The sequence below is a fragment of the Bos indicus x Bos taurus genome, chromosome 12 (genome assembly GCF_003369695.1).
Source record: "Bos indicus x Bos taurus breed Angus x Brahman F1 hybrid chromosome 12, Bos_hybrid_MaternalHap_v2.0, whole genome shotgun sequence".
NCBI lineage: Eukaryota > Metazoa > Chordata > Mammalia > Artiodactyla > Bovidae > Bos > Bos indicus x Bos taurus.
This window is the reverse complement of record NC_040087.1, coordinates 65,725,072-65,739,125: the sequence shown is the minus strand read 5'-3', so window position 1 is coordinate 65,739,125 and position 14,054 is coordinate 65,725,072. Positions and strand designations below refer to the sequence as shown.

The following is a 14,054-nucleotide window of genomic DNA, read 5'->3' as shown; positions in this document are numbered from 1 at the left end:
AATTAATGGCTTACTTTCTTTCTCTTTCTGGTTGTAAAACAAATGTCTTACTTTCTTCTGTTGGCAAGTGTCTCTTCACCGTTTCTTATAGAGATCTTCATTCCATGCTTCTCTTTGCTTCCATCAAAAGAACAACGGGGGCTTTGTGTGGGTGTTCTGACTGGACGGCCACAAATCTTATTTACCTTTTAAATAGAAAATATTAAAGACAGTTAGAAACCATGCTCCAGTCTTTCTGAGAATGTAATGTTTGCTAGAGTTTAAAGCAAAGACATGTTTTACTTACACCACAGTATTAACCTTTAAGACTTACAAAGTTTGCTAACTTTTAAAGTTTGTTAGTTCAGTCACTCAGTCATGTCCAACTCTTTGCGACCCCATAAATAGCAGCACACCAGTCCTCCCTGTCCATCACCAACTCCTGGAGTTCACTCAAACCCATGTCCATTAAGGTGGTGATGCCATCCAGCCATCTCATCCTCTGTCGTCCCCTTCTTCTCCTGCCCCCAATCCCTCCCAGCATCAGGGTCTTTTCCAATGAGTCAACTCTTCGCATGAGGTGGCCAAAGTATTGGAGTTTCAGCTTCATCATCAGTCCTTCCAATGAATACCCAGGACTGATCTCCTTTAGGATGGACTGGTTGGATCTCAATTTTTAAAGTAGAGGGAATCAAATTATCTATATAAAATGGCAATCATAATAAATTAATGCTATACACATTTATACAGTTTGAATGTATTCAAATGCAAAATACATGAATAAAAATATATATGCAAAATCAGAGAACTGCATTAATAAACTAGCCTGCTAGTATAAATAAAACTATTTAACCAAAGTAGGTATTATTTATGGTTTATATTCATATCATTGACTAATCACATACCTGTACTAAGTTTCTTAATAAGGTAATTTGCTATTGAACATGGGGTCCAGTTCTATGTGAGTTCTAAGGGTAGTTTTATTCTTAAAATCTTTCTTAGAAAAGGCAATAAATATGCTTATATGAGATTTCATTTTGTAATAGTCATATATCTTCTTCCTCATTCTAGTTTGCATTAAAGGGAGTTATTCACAGTTTCTTTTAAAAAATTATTTATAGAACTGAAAATTTTACTTTTTAATATTACTTATCTAACAAAGATCTTCATATAACTTATGAAATTATCACTGAAAATTAAGTAACTAATTGGACACATTATCATGTAAAGCATCAAAAAAGATTCACAAGATAACTTATACATTCAAAAAGGCACAGTAGTATAGTTAAAAATACATAAAAGCATTGCCTCTGAATCAAGAGACTTTGGTTCTTGTCCTAATATATGCTTCTTAATTGCTGAGATCTTGATAACAGTGACAGACCTTTATAGAACTTGATTCTCTTATATGTAATATGAAGAACTTAGAATAAATTATTCTAAAGTTCCCTTAAGGTGTAAATTTTTTAAAAAATTTCCATTAATGAGCATTAAAGTAGGTATGCTTCACCTCATTTATTTAAACCATAATTATTTGGTTTCAATATGTGCAAAGAACATGTATTAGATGTTGTAGGAAATAAAAGATTAGAAATTTAATCTAAAAGAGCTGACAATTTAGAAGGAAATAATAAAATCCTCCCGTACATCAAAATGCACATGTACCTTAGAACAAGTCCTTGCCTTAACAGGTTCCAGCCCACCCTGCCAATGCAAAAACTTCAGAAAACCCTGAAAAAAGCCCTTGCCCATGCTTGTTTGGCCTCACCCCTCCTGCCAAAGCCACTGGGCACACATGGTCAGCATAGGGACACTCCCACACAAGACATTACCTTCAAGAGCAGGAGAGGTAATTATTTCACCTAAATTATAGAGACAAACAAAAAAAAAGCCAAACAAAATGAGAAGACAGAGAAATATGTTCCAAATGAAAGCACAAGATAAAACATCAGAACAACAACAAAAACCTCTCAAAAAATGGAGATAAGTAATTTATTTAATAGAATGATTGATGTTACATTCATAAAAAAGCACACCAAACTCACGAGAGGGCTAGAGGAACACAGTGAGAATTTCAACAAAGAAATTGAAAATGTAAAACAAATATTATATGTAATATACATGAATACACACACACACACACACACACACACACACACACACACAAACCTCATGGTAAGCAAAACTCTGAAATATATCAGTTCAGTTCAGTCACTCAGTCATGTCCAGCTCTTTCTGATTCCATGGTCTGCAGAATGCCAGGCCTCCCTGTCCATCACCAACTCCTGGAGTTTACTCAAACTCATGTCCATTGAGTCAGTGATGCCATCCAGCCATCTCATCCTCTCTTGTCCCCTTCTCCTCCTGCTTTCAATCTTTCCCAGCAGCAGGGTCTTTTCAAATGAGTCACTTCTTCACATCAGCTGACCAAAGGAGTTTCACCTTCAGTATCAGTCCTTCCAATGAATATTCAGGGCTAATTTCCTTTAGGATGGACTGGTTGGATCTCCTTGCAGTCCAAGGGACTCTCAAGAGTCTTCTCCAACACCACAGTTAAAAAGCATCAAAGCTTCGGTGCTCAGCTTTCTTTATAGTCCAACTCTCACATCCATACATGACTACAGGAAAAACATAGCTTTGACAAGATGGACCTTTGTCTGCAAAGTAATGTCTCTGCTTTTTAATATGCTGTCTAGGTTGGTCATAACTTTCCTTCCAAGGAGTAAGTGTCTTAATTTCATGGCTGCAGTGTCACCATCTGCAGGGATTTTGGAGCCCAGAAATATAAAGTCTCTCATTGTTTCCACTGTTTCCCCATCTATTTCCCATGAAGTGATGGGACCATATGCCATGATCTTCGTTTTCTGAATGTTGAGCTTTAAGCCAACTTTTTCACTCTCCTCTCACTTTCATCAAGAGGCTCTTTAGTATTTCTTCCCTTTCTGCCACAAGGGTGATGTCATCTGCATATCTGAGGTTATTGAGATTTCTCCTGGCGATCTTGATTCCAGCTTGTGATTCATCCAGCCCAGCGTTTTGCATGATGTACTCTGCATATAAGTTAAATAAGCAGGGTGACAATATACAGCCTTGACGAACTCCTTTTCCTATTTGGAACCAGTCTGTTGTTCCATGTCCAGTTCTAACTGTTGCTTCCTGACCTGCATACAAATTTCTCAAGAGGTAGGTCAGGTGGTCTGGTATTCCCATCTCTTTCAGAATTTTCCACAGTTTATTGTGATCCACACAGTCAAAGGCTTTGGCATAGTCAAGAAAGCAGAAATAGATGTTTTTCTGGAACTCTCTTGCTTTTTCGATGATCCAACATATGTTGGCAATTTGATCTCAGGTTCCTCTGCCTTTTCTAAATCCAGCTTGTACATCTGGAAGTTCACGGTTCACATATCTTTGAAGCCTGGCTTGGAGAATTTTGAGCATTACTTTGCTAGCATGTGAGATGAGTGCAATTGTGTGGTAGTTTGAGCATTCTTTGGCATTGCCTTTCTTTGGGATTGGAATGAAAACCGACCTTTTTGAGTCCTGTGGCCACTGTTGTTTTCCAAATTTGCTGGCATATTGACTACAGCACTTTCACAGCATCATCATTTAGGATTTGAAAGAGCTCAACTGGAATTCTATCACCTCCACTAGCTTTGTTCATAGTGATGCTTCCTAAGGCCCACTTGACTTCACATTCCACGATGTCTGGCTCTAGGTGAGTGATCATATTATCGTGATTATTTGGGTCGTGAAGATCTTTTTTGTATAACTCTTCTGTTTTGCCAAGAGAACGCACTGGTAATAGCAAACGGACTCTTCCAACAACACAAGAGAAGGCTCTACACATGGACATCACCAGGTGGTCAATACCAAAATCAGATTGATTATATTCTTTGCAGCCAAAGATGGAGAAGTCTATAAAGTCAGCAAAAACAAAACAGGGAGCTGACTGTGGCTCAGATCATGAACTCCTTACTGCCAAATTCAGACTTAAATTGAAGAAAATAGGGAAAACCACTAGACCATTCAGGTTTGATCTAAATCAAATCCCTTATGACTATACAGTGGAAGTGACAAATAGATTCAAGGGATTAGATCTGATAGATAGAGTGCCTGAAGAACTATGGACAGAGGTTGATGGTATTGTACAGGAAGCAGGGATCAAGACCATCCTCAAAATGGCTGTAGAAACAGGAAAATTTGGCCTTGGAGTACAGAATGAAGCAGGGCAAAGGCTAATAGAGCAAAAAAAGAAATACATACTGCCAGGGTCCAGCCCCGGTGGATCCAGGGAATTTGAAGGGGGGACGGCGTCAGCGATCAGGAAACAATAGCTTATTTAAATGTTAAATAAAGATATAAAGAGTGGTTAAATACGGATAGCTCAGTGAGAAAATTCAGTGGAGAAAAGAGGCTGAATAACTTGGTTTACGTGGAAAACCAATAAAACTCCAAGACAAGGAGTTTACACCACCCACATAGGCCACAGGCGTCCTCCCATTCTCCCAAAGGAGAGGAGACACTAAGGCCTCCCCGGTCAGATCTTAGAAGCTCAGGCAAAATCAGTAGGCTTGGTGAGCCTCCACGCTCCAGATGGGAATTCAGCCAGAAGGTGAGAGAAAGAACGACATGGGGAGACCAAGCTTCAGTGAATAAGGCCTGTAGCTTTATTTTCAACAGGGGCTTTTATACCCTAAGTTGCACATAGAGGATAATAGGGGGTGTGAAATCATGCAAAGTCAGCAGTCTTTGATCCTTAATGAGACCAGGCTTTCTTTTCTGCAAATTTATCGTATACAAATGGTTTAGGTGATTTACATCATCTTCTGGCCAGAAGGCCTGTTAACATTTTATGACTCTGACAAAGATTTGTCAACCATAAGACTTATTTTCTCTAAGAGTAATTATTTTAAAGTTTGGCGCCATCCTCCGAAGGTGTTAAAGTTGCATTCCTATAGGACAAAGGTGCAGTGGGTTTACAACTAAGGAAAGAATTTATTACCTTAAGGGTCTAAAGTTGTTAACACCAAGGCCACTACTAATTTTTTTTACATACCAACTATATTAATTAATACACTTCCAAGGATACAATACAGGGGATGTGGAAACTTGGCAGAAAGCATTGGCTCAACAATGAAATCTTCTACTAGTTCTATTCTGACAATTTCTAACTCTCCGAGAGGCTCTATTCTATTTGAATATCTTAAGCTTCCCGTGCCTCTCGCAGTTGGGAGACTGTAAACAATCATACGCGTAGCTATAGGAGTCCGGGTAAGCCTGTCAGGCAAGTTAGAGAGCCATCTGAGGGGTTTGGATTTAAACACTCCTATTATGCCCAAGAGACTAATTAGCCAGAGCTCTAAGTTGATTTCCTTCAGAGACAAGGTGGTCGGGGATAGCCACCCCCCTCCCCCCCCCACCCCGTGACTGTCAGAGGAGTTGGTAAAAGTCATGAAGCAGTAAAACAGACAGACTCTGGTTTTGGGGTAGACGCTCAGGCAGGCCCAGAGGGGCACCCCTCGAGTTCTGGCTCGCCTTGCCCACCAGAACTCTCCCACATAACCTTGTTATGGGTGGGGACTCCAGTGCTGGCTCCTGGCAACATACCACCTGGACAGAAAATCAGTAGGCAAAAATCGGCCTTAAATGACAGATTAGACTAAATGTACTTAATAGATATCCATAGAACATTCCACCCCCAAACAGCAGAATACATATTCTTTTCAAGGTCACATGGAATATTCCCCAGGATATATCACATGCTTGGTCACAAAATAAATCTCAATAGATTAGAGAAAACTGAAATCATATCAAGCATCTTCTCTGACCACAATGAAACAAGAAAACAATTACAGGAAAAAAAAAAAAACTTGAAAAAACACAAACACATGGAGACTGAATAATATGCTGTTGCTGCTGCTGCTAAGTCGCTTCAGTCATGGCCGATTCTGTGCGACCCCATAGACGGCAGCCCGCCAGGCTCCCCCGTCCCTGGGATTATGCAGGCAAGAGTACTGGAGTGGGGTGCCACTGCCTTCTCCAATAATATGCTACTAACAACAAAAAATAAAAAGGTCAATAGAGAAATCTAAAAATTTCTTGAGACTAATCAAAACGAAGACTCAACTTCCCAAAGTCTATAGGATGTGGCAAAAGCAGTCCTAAGAGGGATTAGGACTATAGTGAGACAGGATAGTGAGACAGGATAGTGTGGCAGACCTATCTCAGGAAATAAGGGAAATCTCAAATAAGCAATCTAACATGACACTCAAAAGAACTAGAAAAAGAAGAAAAAACAAAGTCTAAAGTTAATGGAAGGAAGGAAATAATAAAGATCAGAGTAGAAATAAATGAGATAGAGAACAAAAAGAAAAGATCAATGAAACTAAGAGCTGGGTTTTAAAAAAATCTATATAAAATTGATAAACCCTTAGCCAGACTCATAAAAAAAAGGAGATGGCCCAAATAAATAAAACTAGAAATGAAGAAAGTACAACTGATATCATAGAAATATATATAATCATAAGAGAATACTACAATTATAAGCCAAAATTTGGACAATGTACAAGAAATGGATAAATTCCTAGATACATATAATCTTCCAAGACTGAATCAGGAAGAAACAAAAAATCTGTACAGAACCATTAATAGTAACTAAATTAAATCAGCAATTAAAAACTTTCCACCAAAGTTCAGAACAGATAGCTTCATAGGGGAATTCTACAAAACATTTAAAGAAAAGCTAATACCCATTCTTCTCAAATTATTCTGAAAAACTGAAGATAATGGAACACATTCAATATCATTCTACAAGACCAGCAATATCCTGATATCAAAGCCAGACAGAGACATTACCAAAAAAAGAAAATTAACAGGCCAATATCCCTGATAAACACAGAGGCAAAAATCCTCAAAAAATATTAACAGACTTCATTCAACTCTACAATAAGATCATAGGTCATGATCAAGTGGGATTTACTGAAAGGATGCAGGGCTCCCCTGGTGACTCAGATGGTAAAGAATCCGCCTGCAATGTAGGAGACCTGGGTTCGATCCATTGGGAAGATCCCCTGGAGAAAGGAATGGCTACCCACTCCAGTATTCTTGCCTGGAGAATCCCATGGACAGAGGAGCCTGGCAGGCTACAGCCCATGGGGTCACAAAGAGACAGACATTACTGAATGACTAAGCACAGCACAGATGCAGGATGATTCAGTATCCACAAATCAATTAATGTGATATACCAGATTAACAAAGGAAGGATAAAAATCACATGATCATCTCAATAGATACAGAAAAAGCATTTGACAAAATTCAACATCCATTCGTGACAAAAACTCTCAGTAATGTTGGTATAGAGGAAACATTTAGTTAGGCATAGTCAGTCAGTATCAGATGTGCCCAACTCTGCAACCCTATGGGCTATAGCCCAACAGGTTCCTTTGGCCATGGAATTCTCCAGGTAAGAATACTGGAGCAGGTTGCCATTCCCTTCTCCAGGGTATCTTCCTGACTCAGGGATCAAACCTGGGCCTCCCACGTTGCAGGCAGATTCTTTACCATCTACAGAGGAAACATACCCCAACATAATAAAAGCCATTTATGATAAACACACAGCTAACATCATACTCACCAGTGAAAATCTGAAAGCTTTTTGGAAGTCCTACTGACAGCAATCAGACAACAACAACAACAAAAATGAATAAATAAAAAGTCATCAAATTGGAAGAGAAGTAAAACTCTCACTATTTGCAGACAACATGATATTATACACAGCAAACTCTAAAGACTCTACCTAAAAGCTATCAAAATAAATGAATTCAGTAATGTCACAGATACAAAATAAATATACAGAAATTTGTTGCATTTCTATACATTTATACTGAACTATCAGAAAGAGAAATCAAGAAAACAATCCCATTTGCAATGACATCAAAAAGAATAAAACACCTAGGAATAAATTTAACCAAAATGATGAACAACTTGCATTCTGAAAACTATAAGACACTGATGAAAGAAATTGCAGACAACACAAATAAATGAAAACTATTCTGTGTTCATGAATTAGAAGCATTAAAATAATTAAATACTCAAATATTTACAATAGCCAAGATATGAAAGCAACCTAAATAAGTATCCATCAACAGATGAAAGGATAAAGAAGATACAATATATAGAGGTGACCCTTCAAAAATATGGGTGTTAGGGGTACCAAACCATACAGTCAAAAATCCACATGTAACTTTAAAGTCCACTCTGTGTATCCACATTCATGGATTCAACAAATTGTGGATATGGGGGTGTTGAAGTACATATTTATCAAAAGAAAAAAAAAAAAAAGCCCTCACATGCATGGATAAAATCCACATACACATTCAAACCTATGTTGTCCAAGAACTAGGTGTACAACAACTGCATATACAATGGACTATTACCTAACCATTTTTAAAAAAGAATGAAATCTTGCCATTTGCAACAACATGAATGGATCTGGAGGGGGGGTGTGTGTGTGTGTGTGTGTGTGTGTGTTAGTCGCTTAATCGTGTCTGACTCTTTGCGACCCCATAGACTATACCCCACCAGGCTCCTCTGTCCATGTGATTTCAGGCAAGTATACTGGAGTGGGTTGCCATTTCCTTCTCCAGGGTCTGGAGGGTATAAAAAGAGATAAATACTACTCTTTCACTTATACTGACATATAAAAAACAAAACAAACAAATATAACAAAATAGGAACAGACTGAGATATAGAGAACAAACTGGTGGTTGCCACAGGGGAGGCAGTTGGGAGTGATGGGCAGATTAGATGAAAGGGATACTGAGGTACAAACTGCCTGTTACTATGTGACTGTGACTGCATATTAGGTCAAGGGCTGTGATGTAGAGCACAGGAAATATAGTCAATAATATTAACTTTGCATGGTGTGCAGTCTATAAAAATACTGAAAACACTATATTGTACACCTGAAACTAATATGACATTGTAAGTCAATTATACTTCAATAAAAAAGAAAATGAAATAAAGCTATAACATGTAGAAAATGAACAGAATAATTCTGGGGTGTTTAGGGAAGAGATTCAGTAGGTGATGTCTAAATAACAGATTAAAAGGTAAAACTAGAAGTTGGTCGGGTGGACAAAGTGGGAAAGCTCCAGAAGAGAGCATAAAAGCAAAGAGGTGTATAACAACATGTTTCAGAGAACAAAGGTGACACCTAAAAGATGAGGTAAGACACAAAAATGTAAGGTAAGACCTTAGAAATGAGGGAAGACATAAAAATGCCATATATGTGGTGATGGATGTTAATCAGACTTATTGTGGTAATCATTGCATAATATATACTAATATCAAGTCATATGTTGTATACCCGAAAATAATATAAAGTTATAGATCAATTATATATCAGTTCTTCAAGATGCCATAATATGTCTTGGATATCAAGCTAAAAATTTTACTTTAGCAAATGGAAATCAGGCAAAGTTCCAAGGTAGGAAAATGTAGCTTAATGATCTACACAAGAAAAATCTTTATAACAGCAGTTTGCAGGTATGGAGACCAAGGTCCTCCCGTAGAACACTAGAGAAAGGCTGGGACCCAAGGTCAGCAGCAGAAGTGCTGAAAAGAAGCAATAGATATAATAAGTAGACAGGAGGGACAGATTGTAGCTTGGAGATAAATAATAATTAGATATAGAATGTTTCTGAACAAAGAAAAATGGTGGAAGGTGCAAGGAAAATCTTGATAGAGATAAGTGCAAGGAAACATCAGGCTGACATCAAAAATGGATAAAAATTTGGTTTGCCTGCAAAGGAGAAAATATGAAGGATTGTAGTAAAAGGAAATTAAGTTTGAAGGGTAGGTTGGAGTCATAGCTTGAAGGTTTAAAATGACAACCTAAGTTTCGTTTATTAAACAAAACCTCTGATAGCTATTGAATAGAAAAGTAAAATGCTAGAGCTGATACTTAGCAATGAATCTGACATTTGGACTAGAGAGAGAGACCTATTAAAGGTGAGTGACCTGTTAATAGATTCTAAAGTTTGAAGGCTCCTAAAGTTCCATCCTAAAAGAAATAAGTCCTGAATATTCATTGGAAGGACTGATGCTGAAGCTGAAACTCCAATACTCTGATCACCTGATGGGAAGAACTGACTCATTGGAAAAGACCCCAATGCTGGAAAAGATCAAAGGCAGGAGGAGAAGGGGATGACAGAGGATGAGATGGTTGGATGGCATCACCAACTTGATGGACATGAGTTTGAGTAAGCTCCGGGAATTAGTGATGGACAGGGAAGCCTGGCATGCTGCAATCCATGGGGTCACAAAGAGTCGGACATGACTGAACAACTGAACTGAACTGAAAGTTCGAAAGAAAGATAATTTTATTTTGAATGACAGTAATGACAGTATCCATAACAAGAAGGATTCATGAATCATATACAGAGAGAAGAGAAGAAAAATCAACAGGTTTAAATCCAGAACACTGACAATACCAAATGATAGCGGGGATGTGGAGCAACAGAAACTCTCATTCTTGGCTGTTGAGGAAGCAGAAGGGTATAGTCCAGTTTGAAAAATAATTTGGCAGCTTCTTACACTTTTATCATATGATCCAGCAATTACATTCCTTGGAATTTACATTAAAACTTATATCCACACAAAAACCCGCATGCAGATGTTTATAGCAGCTTTATTGAGATTGCCAAAATTTGGAAGCAACCAAGTTGCCCTTCTGTAGGCAAATGGATAAATAAACTGTGGTCCATCCAGACAGCAGAACATTATCCAGTGCGAAAAAGAAATGAGCTATCAAACTGTGAAGACATAGAGAAAACTTAAATGCCCATCACTGAGTGAAAGAAGTTATATTGAAAATGCTATATACTGTATGATTCCAATTATATGGCGTTCTGGAAAAGGCAAAACTATGGAGTCAGTAAAAAGATCAGTGGTTTCCAGAAGTGGGAATCAGCAGGGGCCAGGGGGCAGGGGGCAGGTGGATTTATAAGGCAGTGAAAATTACTCTGTATGATACCGTAATGGGAGATACATGCCACCAGGTGTGTGCTCAGTAGTTCAGTCGTGTCTGACTCTTTGCGACCCCATGGACTGTAGCCCGCCAGGCTCCTCTATTCATGGGGATTCTCCAGGCAAGAATAGTGGAGTGGGTTGCCATGCCCTCCTCCAGGGGATCTTCCAAACCCAGGAATCAAACTCAGGTCTCCTACATTGCAGGCAGATTCTTTACCATCTGAGCCACCAAGGAAGCCCACATGTCAGTGAATATTTGTCCAAACCCATAAAATGTAGAACACCGGTGAACTCAAAACTATAGATTTGGGGAGACAGTGATATGTCGATGTAGGTTCATCAGTTGTAGCAAATTTATCACTCTGGTAGAGGATTCTAACAATGGGAGAGGTTCTGCATATGTGGAGGCAGGGGCTACATGGGATATCTTTTCACCTTGTATTCCGTTTTGACATAAGACTAAAACTGCTCTAAAAAAATAGAAAAAAAAATGGTACAGATAAACCTAATTATAGGTCAGGAATAGAGACACAGGTGTAAAACAATTGATGGGTGGACATGGCAAGGGGCTGGGAAGGAGAGAATAAACTGAGAGATTAGGATTGACATATATACACTACCAAGTGTAAAATAGATAGCTAGTGGGAAGCTGCTATATAGCACAGGGATCTCAGCTAAGTGCTATGCGGTCACCTAGAGGGGTAGGATGTGGCGGGGTGGGGTGGGGATGGAGATCAAAGAAGAAGGGGATATAGAATATTCTATATATAGGGTGTACAAATAATGATTCACCTCATTCTACAGCAGAAACTAACAAAACATTGTAAAGCAACTATACCCCAATAAAAGAAATAAGGTTTATTTTGAAAAAATTCAACAGTACTTAACAAATTACTGAAAGCGAGAAGTTAAGGATATGTAAGGTCAAGGTATTAAAAAGCTCAGAGTGAATTTTCCATCACTGAAGCTGAAAAACAGTGATAGTGGAGTGTAAACATATTAACAAGGTGCTAAAATATCCATTTTTAAAGGCAGAAAGTATCTTCACTGTCAACAACTCCTAGTAACAAGAACCGAGGGAAGACAGTATAAGTTGATGGTGGAAATGTCAAGAGTAACATCATTTGGTGACACTACAGAGATTTTGACACAAAAGAAAAGAGTGAAAGGTAAACAGATTGCAATCATGATCCCATATGATAAGCCATAGAGCTCTAGACAAGTTATGAAACTTCTACAAATCACAGTTTTCTCATTCTTTAAACTTTAGAAAATTATACCACTTTGCAGTTATCAGTTAAGGAAAATCGTATCTTGCCCTGTCCCTTTCATGTTGGACCCCAGGGCATAACTCTATTGAACATATTTCCTAGGAAGGCAGATGGAGACAAGAAACTATCAGCTTCAGAAGATTTTTATTCCCGTTGCTGCTGCTGCTGCTGCTAAGTCGCTTCAGTCGTGTCCAACTCTGTGCGACCCCATAGACGGCAGCACACCAGGCTCCCCCATCCCTGGGATTCTCCAGGCAAGAATTCTGGAGTGGGTTGGCATTTCCTCCTCCAGTACATGAAAGTGAAAAGTGAGAGGGAAGTTGCTCAGTCGTGTCCAACTCCTAGCGACCCCATGGACTGCAGCCCACCAGGCTCCTCCGTCCATGGGATTTTCCAGGCAAGAGTGCTGCCATCTTTGCAATTTTTTACAAGTATAAAAGAAAATATACAAGTCATAGACCTGTAAGTCAGTTTTAATTGCATCCAAAGTCTTCCCCAATGGCTCAACAGGTAAAGAATCTGCCTACAATGCAGACACAAGAGACGTGGGTTCAATCCCTGAGTCGGGAAGATCCCCTGGAGAAGGAAATTGCAACCCATCCCAGTGTTCTTGTCTGGAAAATCCCATGAACAGAGGAGCCCAGTGGCTACAGTCCATGGGGGTTGCAAAGAGTTGGACACGACTGAGCAACTAACACAACACTTCAAAGGCACAAGTGTATAAAGCAGATTCCAATACATATAAATAAATTTCAGAGCCCTTATATGTGTTGACTTTCTATCAGGGAGTTCCACTCCACACTTTACTGAAAGGGAGTGGAAAACCATCTGTTACTAGCACATTAGCGTGTCACCTTAACTCCCCTGAGTAAGCTGACTGGGGTAGGCCATTTTAATACTAGCACCTTCTTGCTTTTGAAAAAAAAAAAACTGTTCACACTTACTTTGACAATTTTTCAACTTTGACTTATACTGCAATTTCCTCATTTTCCCCACTGGTCTCTACCATTCTCCTCTGCAATCAATCTGAACTGTCTTGGAAAAAAAATGTTTCTGCTCCTAATGCTTATATACTACTACTTTGAGTTTCATCTCTGGTTTCCCACAGATTTTCATTTTCCCATCTCACCTTGAAATGACCATTTTAGTTGCTTCTAACCCTTATCACTTCTCCCACTCTGCTCAAGTATTCGCTTCAACAACTCCTTGTCACTTAGCTGACTTCCTCCCTTCTCACTGTAATCATGGCATTACATACCAAAGGGTAAACGTCTGTTTATAGCCTCCCTCTGTTCACTGTCTTATTCAAATCATCAAAGCTTTTTTTTTTTAACTGATTTTTAAAAATATAAATTTATTTATTTTAATTGGAGGCTAATTACTTTACAATATTGTAGTGGCTTTGCCATACATTGACATGGATCCGCCACAGGTGTACATGTGTTCCCCATCCTGAACCCCCCCTCCCACCTCCCTCCCATCCCATCCCTCTGGGTCATCCCAGTGCACCAGCCCCCAGCACCCTGTCTCATGCATTGAACCTGGACTGGCGATCCTTTCACATATGATAACATACATGTTTCAATGCCATTCTCCTAAATCATCCCACCCTCGACATCAAAGCTTTTAACTAATAAACTCAAAAAGCTTTGTAAGAAACAAATTGTTCATTTTCATTTGACTTCCATCAGGAGAGCCTCCATTCATTCTGCAATGATCTTTAAAAATGTTTTTTACTAATAATAAAATTAAAAAGCAAAAATGTTTAGCATA

At 38.8% G+C, this 14,054-nt stretch overlaps 1 protein-coding gene across 4 annotated transcripts in view; it reads right to left on the bottom strand.

Annotated features, from left to right (window-relative positions):
• Positions 1–14,054, bottom strand: part of GPC5 (glypican 5) — a 1,580,781-nt gene that overhangs the window by 1,216,980 nt on the left and 349,747 nt on the right. For all 4 annotated transcript variants that reach the window (XM_027557795.1, XM_027557797.1, XM_027557798.1 and 1 more), the window contains exon 4: positions 52–185. In XM_027557795.1, coding sequence (XP_027413596.1) covers positions 52–185 — 134 coding nt within the window. The remainder of the gene's footprint in view (positions 1–51; positions 186–14,054) is intronic.